The sequence below is a fragment of the Thermobia domestica genome, chromosome 14, assembly GCF_964235325.1.
Source record: "Thermobia domestica chromosome 14, izTheDome1.hap1.1, whole genome shotgun sequence".
Classification (NCBI taxonomy): domain Eukaryota; kingdom Metazoa; phylum Arthropoda; class Insecta; order Zygentoma; family Lepismatidae; genus Thermobia; species Thermobia domestica.
The window spans coordinates 43,369,603-43,380,787 of NC_137467.1; the positions used below are offsets into that span (position 1 = coordinate 43,369,603).

At 36.1% G+C, this 11,185-nt stretch overlaps 1 protein-coding gene across 2 annotated transcripts in view; it reads left to right on the top strand.

Moving 5' to 3' along the window:
• Nucleotides 1-11,185, top strand: part of p (WD40 repeat domain-containing protein pink) — a 78,172-nt gene that overhangs the window by 55,387 nt on the left and 11,600 nt on the right. The window contains exon 7 of one of the 2 annotated variants that reach the window (XM_081737909.1): nucleotides 56-229. The exons of the other annotated variant lie outside the window; for it this stretch is intronic. Within the exon in view, the coding sequence (XP_081594035.1) occupies nucleotides 56-97 (42 nt within the window). The 3' untranslated portion in view covers nucleotides 98-229. Of the gene's footprint in view, nucleotides 1-55; nucleotides 230-11,185 lie in introns of those variants that run through there. 2 annotated transcript variants of the gene reach the window in all.

Here is an 11,185-nt window from a genome sequence, read left to right on the forward strand (position 1 = left end):
AAAATAAAACTTTTAGCTTGTTTTATTAGCTTTAAAATGATATACGTATTAACAGGTTTATAGGAATGGGAACGATGTCCAGAGAGTTCTTGCGTGAAAGTCATCCTACCGGGCCGGCTAGACGCACGCCGTATTCCAGCTTTGACACTGTCTACCCTCATGCATCAGTTTCAGTGGGAGATTTATGAAGTTTTTATGTTCTAAGTGATTTTGTGCAGTGAAAGTGAGAAGTACTTAATGAATGTCTAGTAGGTTCTTTTTTTCTGTAAGATTTTTGGTTTATCATATGAAATGTAGGCATATATTAGTATGTCTTTAGTATTCTGATTTGTTATTTTCAACTAGAACGTAACATTTTATTTACTTGCTCATAATCAATTTAGATTTTTATCTTTTAAAAAATCTACAGAGAAGTTTACGTTAGATTTAACTGCAAAATAGCAGTTTTCTGTACATTATTCGGCGTAAGCTCTAAATTGCGATAAACAAAGCCACGTGAAACTAAATCTCGCTGATTCGCTGTTGGCCTACCGACGCTTGTACTCCTCCGCAAAATAGTTCATGTGATTGCATTATTACTTTTACTATGAAGCTTCATATAAAACTGCTATATTATTATAAATGACAAAAATATAATACGGATTATCTAATAAAACTGCAGCCGAATGTGGCTAATGAAATAATAGAAATAAACACTAAGCATGCGCAGTAATTTTGGCGCCAACTCAACTGTGGACGGGTGTTCTGCTTTTAAAGTCTGAAAGATGACTGGCATGAATCCCCGTTCCGCGAGTGTTGTGGTGAAACACCAACAAGGCAAACCTTTACTCACTAAGCAACGAGCGAAATTCAAATATTTTCTTTTTTTTTAATCTTTCGAGTTTCTTTTCTGCTGCTGCTGCAAGTATTTGGACAACACGAGACAGTATTGTCAATGTGTACGTGTATAATTTGCTCCTCTCCGTGGGGAGTGGGAGTGATACATCACTAGCCAATCGTATTTGTGACAAGCGGAAGGATACAAATATTTTGTTTATCGGAGTTTAGAGCTTACGCTGAACAATGTATAGTGCAAGGGCAAGCACTGAAATGTTTAATCACTACATGATTATTCACAGTCAATTAAAAAAAAAAACATATGTAAAATATGTTATATAATATGCCTGGATAAAAACTCCAATGAGTTTCATTTCAAAAACTTAACTTCAATTTAAAATACATAACTCTTTATAACGTTTTGTGATTATACAATATTTAATCATTTTCGAGCTGGCAATATTACTATTTCTTTTTGTCAGTATCTTTTACCGTAATTAATAACAGAAAGTAGAAAGTAATGTTCCTAATTTTAAACTTGAATTTCCATATCATTTTCGTTAATGAAACTTAACTCTCAGTATAATATACACTAACAATAGTGTAGTAATTTCATATTATTCCAGATTACCTGAACAACATTAATATAAAAATAAGAATAATTTTCATTTTATTTGTGTAATTTGTGGAAATGAACTTAACGTAGACATTGTAGTTGTAAAAATGGTGTACATGTTATTGGGGAAGCTAGTGTACAAAGAAAAGGTGATATGCACAAAAAGTTACGGAGTAAGAGTATTAAGAAAATGTAAATTTTAAAAATATGATTAATTCAGAGTGAACAAAAGTTTTATTCCAGAAAGTCTTGACATTTTTACATTATAAGTTACAAAAAACGAAACTTAAAGTGAATCCCAAAAGTTGAAAGTAAGTGTGTTGTTATAAATCGCACTCTCGTATTTGCTGTAAGACGTAGATAATTTCTGTCACCCCTACAATATGGACATGCCTTGCTCTAAACCTACATCAATTATACGGTTTAAAACACTTCATAAACATAGTTCATCAATGGGAGTGCGAGGATCTTACCATGAAGCCACAATCTACCTAACATCGATCATTAACGCTGGTTCCCAGCTATTCATTCAGATGGATTTCTGCAACATGTTTTTGATAATGTTGACGTAAATATGTGAAGTCTTAATAGCAAAGGTATTTTTCGTACTATGAGAGGGATTCACTGTGTCACGCCAGATATTTGTGTCGAAACTAAGATAATGTTAAGAGAATTCCAATTGAGTTAATTCTTTTATTAACACAGCAACTATCCGGTAGTACTTATATCCAATAAAAAGAGAGAAATACAGGTCTTTCTTCAATGATCATTGAAGACTTACACGTAAGTGAATTTCAACAAGTAAGATCTCTTACGGCCCAGTCTTCACAATATATGTTTTCCCTCAACCTTATATGGCTTGCTGGATTACAGTCGCAGCCAGGATGGAGTGGATTTCTGACTACCATAATAAGAAATTCGAAAAAAGTGTCCAATCACGTATATTATGGCTGTATTGCAATTGGTCAAAGCAGAAAATGAAACCAGTTGTAGTTATTGATGGATTTCTTATTGATTATGTTCCTTATACTTACAGAAATGTTATTCAAAACTGTAGCAACTACATTGGGTGTTCACTGAATTACGACCACCTACCTAAGCTTTGTTGGTCCACTTTTGCTCAGAGGACGGCCTAAACACAGTGTGGCATGGATTCTGGTAGGGTCTGATAAGCTTCCACAGGGATCTGACACTACATATTCCTTAGGGCATCCCACACTAAGCTCACAGATGTTGGTGCAGTAGTCATGGTGCGAAGAGCTCGTTCCGCAACATCCCACAAATGTTCTATAGGATTAAGATTCGATAATTCAGGGGGCCAATTCATACGCTGCAGCTTCGTGAAATGTTCCTGAAGCCAAGCAAGTGCAGCCCTGGGTGTCTTGGTGGCACCATGCATTGCCGTCTTGGAAACTGACGTCTTCTTGTGGGTAGAAGTGTTGCATTATAGAGTGTATGTGATTCTCTAACACCTGCAGATATACAATGGATGTCTCGCTGTGGTCCATGCACAACAACGGCCCCAGTCCATGCCAACAGAAGCATCCCCAAACCATATAGCCGCCCCAACCTGCCTGTACAGCACGCACCATGCACGAGGAATCCATAACTTCGTGCTGTTGGCGCCACACATACACACTACCGCCCGAGAGTAGCACACAAGCCGTGATTTATCGGACCAACACACCCTTTTCCAATTATCCATGGTCCAATTAACGTATTCCTATGCCCAAGCGCGACAAAGTCTGCGGTAACGAGTTGTAAGGAGTGGTTGACGAGTGTGTAGTCCGCTGCGGAAGTGCATGCGTGTCAGTGTAGGCCGTATAGTTGCGTGGGATATGGGTGTTGTGCATCTATCATTGTATTGGTCACGTAATTCGAAGATATTGATGGTTCATTTGCCTGTTACGAGCTATTTGACGCGCCTCATGTTTTGAACTTCCATACACCTCCGTAGTTCCGTCTCTTGGAGACCGTTACTCCATTTTCTTCCCGCTCCCTGTACACCTTCACTACACAGGAACGGGCGCATCCGACAAGTATTGCTGTCTGGGTTATTGATGCACCTATTGCTCGGGTACTCACAATCTTGCCCTATTAAAATGCAGATAAATCCTGCCCACCTCCCATTATAACAGTGTGCTGTCTGCCAACATGTAACTTTGGGTGTGTTCTTTCTGTGCAATACTACCAGTCGGGGTGGTCATATAGTAAGCTCGACTGCTGACCACACTTTTTTGTGTGGAGGTGTGGTTCCAATTCAGTGAGCACTCAGTGTACATTGTAAGTACATACTGAAGAATGTCACTGTCGTTTGTGACGGTTATCGTGAAGATGAAACATGTTAAAGTGAAGCTTTGGTACCAGTACCAAGCCCTAAGCCTTTTGCATCTGGTGATCTTCGTCTCGTTCTCACAGCTATGAATAACCTTGCGCCAATTATATGTAGAAATGTAGGGTTAGATTGTTCCTACATGTGTGAACATTGTAATGGACTTTCCTCGATAATTCTCCTGCCTAGACGATGTTACCGACTTTAATGGTGACAAGTGTGAACAGTGTAGCATTTTGTTTTAACCAGATTGGACTGACAGCTGAATTGACTTTTATCAGTCAACAAGTAAATATCGATTATATAAAATATGTTGTAATGTTGTAGAAAGTAGAATATTTGATCCTACTTTCTACATTCAGTGTGGGTGCATAGCACATTTAGTACACTCAGTTAAGCACCTACCGATTGTTGCCAGTCTACCTAGGTGGGACATGGCGTGTTCATAGGTAGTGGATAATGGAACGGCCCTGATATAAGTTAGGAATAATTCCCCGAACCAAAATTGGTCATGCTAATTATCAATAATACAAGTAGTAAAAAGTAATAAAATATAGTAACCAAAATTTCTCGCAGAGATAGGAATACAAAGTAGAAACGGGATCCAATTCCAATAGAAGTCAGTGGAGAGCTTTTGTGAACGCGGCATTGAACCTCCGGGTTCCATAGAACATAGAGTTAGTTATTATAAATAAAATATTAACTTACGTGCATATTAATAATGTATATACGTGTATATATTTTAAAGCTAAGAGTTGTATTTCATTCCGTTTGTCATATTTTCCTGGTATACTAGAAGGGTAAGAGTGCTGTTACTAGATTCGATTCTCCGAAAGTATCACGTTTGTATTATCAAGCAGGATTAAGAAATACTTTTCCTTCGTAATTCTTCTAGATATTGCAACGAAACTTGGCACATACACTATATATAGAAAATAGTATTTTTCAAGGTAGCTTATACCTGTAACCGGTACCGCTTCAAGGGTCTCCAAAATTAAAAAAAGGGATTTTTGGAGGGAAATTTTCTTATTTATCTCAGAATCCTTTTCTTTTGTATATTATAAACACATGCGTATGGTATCATTTAAAATATTGTTTTATTCTGAAAAGAATGACGTATTAACCATGGTACTTGGATGTATAGTACTGTGTTTGGAAATTTATTTTTTATATATGTTCCACTTTTCCTTATTTATATATGAAATTCGGTATTGTCAAGCAGAATTAAGAATTTTTTTCCCTCGTAACTATTCTAGATATTACAATAAAACTTGGACACACATTACATATAGACTATAGTGTGTTGCAAGGTATTCAGATACCTGTAGCCAGGGCTGCTCCAAAGACACCAAATTTCAAAAAAGGAATTTTTTTGGAAAGTTTTCTATTTTACCCCGAATTTCCCTCCCTCGTACATCTTGCAAACATGCACATGATACCATTTGAAAGCGAAAGCATGTTTTATTCTGAAGAGAATGACGCATAACCCATAATACAAGGATGAATAGTACTGAAGTAGTAGCTATTTAACTGAAGGTCAACATTTTCCTCAAAAAATGCAAGAGTCTAAAAGGGTTAAGGGGGAGAGGAAAAAGCAAGAGGGGAGAGGTGGGGACTTTTCAGAAAATACCCTTTGCATTGTGGTCTAACGTTCTTGAAAAATTCAGCTTGTTATTAATTAGTCCCGACATAAAATCTTTTTTTGACTGGACTACCGTGCGTGTTCAGCCACGAAACGAAGCGATGACCTCCGAGGTGCTCCTTCAAGTGCGGAAACAGGTGAAAGTCGTTTGGAGTGAGGTCCGGGCTGGAGGAGGGGTAGTCGATGATGTCAATTCTGTTGATGCTGTGTTGGATCGGCCATTGCGTGCCTCGTCGGCGGCGTTTCCTCTTTCAGCCACAAACTGTCGACACAGTTCTGCAACATGGTGACGAGACATTACAGTTTCTCCGTAAACCTCTACCAGATGCCGGTGAATTTCAGCTGCGGTCACATGTTTCGCCTACAGAAGTCGAATAACTGAGCGGACTTTTTCGCGAGACCAGTGTTTCAAACGAGTCGCCGTTTGTGTTTACATACAACTAGCGCAGTAAGTAGCTTGTGGCTGAAACTCTGCACAGTTGCCAACTTCATGTTTTAAAATCAGCACACACTCCTCATTCCTCTATAACAGACGAAAGTGTGGAAATATCGGCCTTGTAACATCAGTTTCTGATCCTCCCTCGTAGTTGGTACTTCCTCAAACTGGGATTTTATCATGTCACTTTGATTTAAAAAGTTGGGAGTAGAGAGATGTTTAAAATTCATGCCAAAAATATATCTCAGGAGCCTCTCAAGTTAGGAAGATGAAATTCGGTATATAAACTCGTTAAACATAACTGGATACGTGTCCTAGCGTTTTTGGAAAATATGCTTCCATGAGATAGGAGGAGGAAGTAATTTCTCTCTCTCTCTCTCTCTCTCTCTCTATATATATATATATATATATATATATATAATTCAAATCAGCGTTGCCTGTCTTACCATCACGGAAAAAGGGCGGGGGACCGTTTGAACGAAATTTTCAAATCCTAAAGCTTGGGTCGAGCCAAGTTTCTGTCATTACTTTCACTAAAATGCGTGTCGTAAAGAGGAAGTTCAAAATGCGTGCAAAAATGAAGTATCTCACGAGCCCTTGAAGTTAGGAAGATGAAACTAACTATATAAACTAGGGATAGGCAAAACAGATTTTCATAAAAACCGGTTTCGGTTTTCTCGAAAAAAAACTATTCGGTTTTCTTCAAAACCGGTTCGGTTTTCACTGAAACTGGTTTCGGTAAAAACTTTTGGAAAACATAAAATTATTTCTGTGGAAACGGAATCGGTTTCTGGAGAACAACGAACACTAGTCTGGTCAGAAATAGAACCCATTTTGGGAAGAAACCGAACCTGTTTTGAAGAAAACCGAAACCGGACCTGGAGAAAAAACGAACCGGTTTTGGTGAAAAACCGTTTTTTTGAAATTTCTCAAAAAGCGGTTTAGGTTTTCCTAAAAACCAAAAACTGAAAATCTGTTTTTGTGCCCATCACTAATATAAACTCTTTAAAAATAAGTGGACCTGTGTCCCAGCCTTTAAGAAAGTAACGCGTCTAAGGTGGGGAAGGGGGAGGCAATTTGTGAAATACTTTAATTTCCCATTTTCTGTTTATGAAATGGCTAAAGTGAGAATACATTTGAATTGTGTAAAATGCATTTTTAAACATAGCTCTTGGGTCGGCGTGTATTTTATCATCTCACTTTGATTGGAAAATCTGTCTTAAAGGGGGGGGGGAAGGAGAGGAGAGGAGGAAACCGCTGCACCGTTTGAAATGAATCTTTGAATATAGTTAGCACTTGAGTCGAGCTTAGTTGTTTAATTTAACCTTGATTTAAATACATATCGAAAATGTGGAAGGAGCTGAAACATGCCTTTGAAACATTTTGCAGTGTTGGGTAAGTTACTTGTAAAAATGTAACGCGTTACAAGTTACTTTACTTTCTCTTAAAATGTAACGCGTTAGTAACGCGTTACTTGCCCCCCAAAAGTAACTGTTACTTTACTTCGAAAGTAACGCGTTACTAACGCGTTACTTTTAGGTCCGAAACTTTAAAAATGTGAAAAAAAATATGACTTCAATTTTCCGTAGTACTATTACTACCGCTATTATTATTATTATTATTATTATTATTATTATTATTATTATTATTATTATTATTGCACGTTCTGAATCGCTTTATGTGAATGCAAGGACAAATTTTTACTTGATATATGAACATTTTCATATAATGTAACATTGATAAAATGCCATACTGCGTTACTCGTAGGGATGGACACGAGCGAGTTCGAGCGAGTTTTCTTTGACACTCGATTCGACTAGAAACAGACATCTTTGAGCTCGACCCGAGAACTCGACTCGAAAAATATCCTCCAACTCGACTCGAATTGGAGACACTTTACTTTTAAATTCTGTCCACCATCATCATCAAATCTTAAGAAAAAAGTATTCTTTCAAATGTTCGAACAGTAAAATATTTTCGTTCTCCATCTTTATAAAAACAACACGAATCAAAGTAAAATAGACTACCGGTATCATTGCACTCCTAGTTCACTCACTGAATGTATTGATTTGGAGCTGTCAAAATCTACGACAAAATCTTCCAGGTGCTTGCAATCAGTACACGTGATTTCCCTAAGGCTGTCCTCATCTTCAAAAAAACAGCAAGTGGCACTACGAACTTATCTGTTTCTCTGTGTGTCTGTGACTGTCGGTCACTGACATACGTAGTTCATGCTCGATTGTTTCATTCTGAGAAATTCACTTACAAGAAAGAAACATTTGTTTCCGAAAAAAATATACATATATTGTAGTTACTCATCCGAAATGTAACGCGAAAAAAGTAACACAAACTAGGTACGTTACTTAAAAATTTGTAACGCGTTACCGTTACAGATACTTTGGGAAAAATGTAACGCGTTACTAGGAAACGTTACTTAAAAAGTAACGCGTTACAAGTAAAGCGTTACTTGCGTTACGTTACTTCCCAACACTGACATTTTGTATAAACCTGTTCTTTTCGGCGAAGAGCCGACTTTTGAACTAGTTTTACACAAAAATCTGTCAATTAGAAAGTACCGTACGTAATTACCTGTAGTCCTAATTAGTAACGAAATAACACGGAACATATGAAGATGTGTTTATGGTATGGTTTAACATGTAGTACTTTTTTCCTAACCGGAGGTGACTTTTCTTCAAAGCTTTCCCAATCTCATCCTCACTTCCTATTTGACCATAAGTTCCGTACTAAACCCTGCTGAACTATCCTAAGCTTTGCGTACAGACGATAAAAAAGACACGTATGTGGAACACTAATTCTTCTTAACGTATAGAGTGTACCTAGATGTCTCTGTTGTAAAATTCTTTCTTTTAAGGGTAGAGCCAAAAATGGTACACGGAAATTTTTAGACTTTCCCAATCACATTTTCTTATAAAATTCCTCTTGTGTGCAATAATAATTAATTACAGTTCAAATATTAAGTTCCTTTTGGATATTTGATGTTTTGTTGGTGAGTAGGAACCCAAAGACCTAGGTTAACAGGATCCAAGACTCTTGTGGCAAAGGAGTGAGATCCCTTAAAGAACTCCTGTTCTACACGACCTTAAAGAACTTTATGTTGTTCACATTAAAGCTGAGTATATGTTTCTTATTATACTGTTCATTAAGTTAGCAGGAGCTCATGTGGTTCGGATTCCAGGTTACTCAGTAGGTCCAAGTCTCATATAGCCTCGCTGCTGAGAGGGACGTTAAACTCAAAATCAACTCAACTGTTCACTAAGTTGTCATAGATAAATCCTGTGAAATATAGAATTATTCGTGATGCATCATGCTTCTCGCCAGAACTTACGGGTAGTAAATCTTTGAGGACTGCTCTTGTTACTGCAGCTCTTGAAGAATTTACATCCAAAAAGAATCACCATTATCAGTAGATTGTATCAAACGAGACTATCTACGTTTATGTGAAACACCATCAGAAAAAGAATCATTGAAGTAGTTTGATGATAATGAAGTGAGACTTAATGATTTCTTAATTGAGCGTTGTGAAGAAAGCCGATATATCGAATAAAGTCTTCATACATTTTTCTGCCTTTCTTGATAGAAATAGAAACTTAAACAGGGCTCATAGCGAGTCACTTTCTAAACTAAAAGTTACCTTTTTTTCAAGTTGGTCACTAAAAGTTACTTTTTTTTTTTCAAATTTGTCATTAGAAGTTACTTTTTCTGGAGGTAAACTGACTTTTTCGTGTGATTTATGTTTTACATTGGTAGTTTTCTAAAAAAAAATATTATAAAAATAAATGGTAAAAGGCAGAAACTTGTTACTCATTACTCTTCTGAAAGCTTCTACATGTGAAACAGTCAGCTTTATTCTCACTTCAGCTTTTATTCTTTCTAAAGCACAGTGGATGGTTGGTGGATGCTTAAGCTCTCAAGGTGGAGTTGAGAACCCTTCTGTGTCTATTATTTCTTCTATCATAATAGTCTTAGTTTTCTCTCGTAATAGTTAATGTTATGTGTGTGTGTTTGTGTAGTTCATCATGTTCGTCTTGTGTTATGCTTCTTGTATGATGTTCTTAAGAGTAGGTGATGAATTTGAATATTTGATGGCTTTGAGAACTCTCAATGCTAAGTTAAATATAATGTCTGGGATGAAGTAATTCGGAAATAGTCCAAAGCGGGTTCTACTTACTCAGAAGCTTCTTACATCTGCTAAGTCTGCTTACCGGAACTACAAAGCATACTTAGAAAACCTAAGAAAGGAGGAAGCTCAAAAAGAAGAAGTAAAGAAGAAAAGATGAAACAAAACAACAAACTAAGAGAGAGGTGATGGAGAAAATTAACTGAAAAAGGGGACATGATGAGATTTTGGTCACTTTTTCGTGTGCTTTTGGTCACTTTTCAACTATTTACAAGAGACTAGACCACTATGAGCCCTGCTTAAAAAAAAAAAAAAAAGTGTTAAACTGTATTGAGTTGTGATTAATATTTATGCATATGTGAAATTTTGTAAAAATGTCATGGCCATTCCCTATCCAGAATGAAATATGAAGCATGTATTAATAAACAAAGTATTAGTCGCGCGTTTTGGTAGAAGTTTTCCATAAAGTAAATAAATTAAATTAAAAAAAAATAATATAATATAAAAAGTCTTAATTGCTAATTTCAAACTTTTCTAAGCAGAGGCCGGTTAAAAAAATAGGAAAACAAGAAAAGGTCATGATCTTTAAATTTTGATTATTCTTGTAGACACCTTGATTTACTATATTACTTTCAGTGATAAACAGTGATTCACAGTGATAAAGGGTTAACCCGGTTGCAATAATGTGAACACTTTGGGGGAGATGGTTGAAATTTAGCTTAAATGTAAACGAGACTATATAGTTTCTGTATACTGAAAGCAAATTGTCCTAAAATGGATGGAACATAGTCAAAAATCACGAAACATTAATGTTAATGGCAAATCAACGAAATACAATAATTTCTCCACTTATTTCAAAAACCTGAAGAGGGAGATGGTTGAAATTCAGCTTAAATGTACAAGAGACTATGTATATTCTATATTCGAAAAAAAAAATCTCCTAAAATGCATGGAACATAGTGAAAAAAGCACGAAACATTAATATTAATCTCAATGGAAAATCAATCAAAAACAAATAATTCCTCCACTTATCTCAAAAACCAAAAGAGGAAGATTTCTGAAATTCAATTTAAATATAGAAGAAACTATATAGATACTATATTCTAAAATTTAGTTTTCCTAAAATGGCTGGAACATAGTTAAAATAATAATAATAATAATAATAATAATAATAATAATAATAATAATAATAATAATAATCTTAT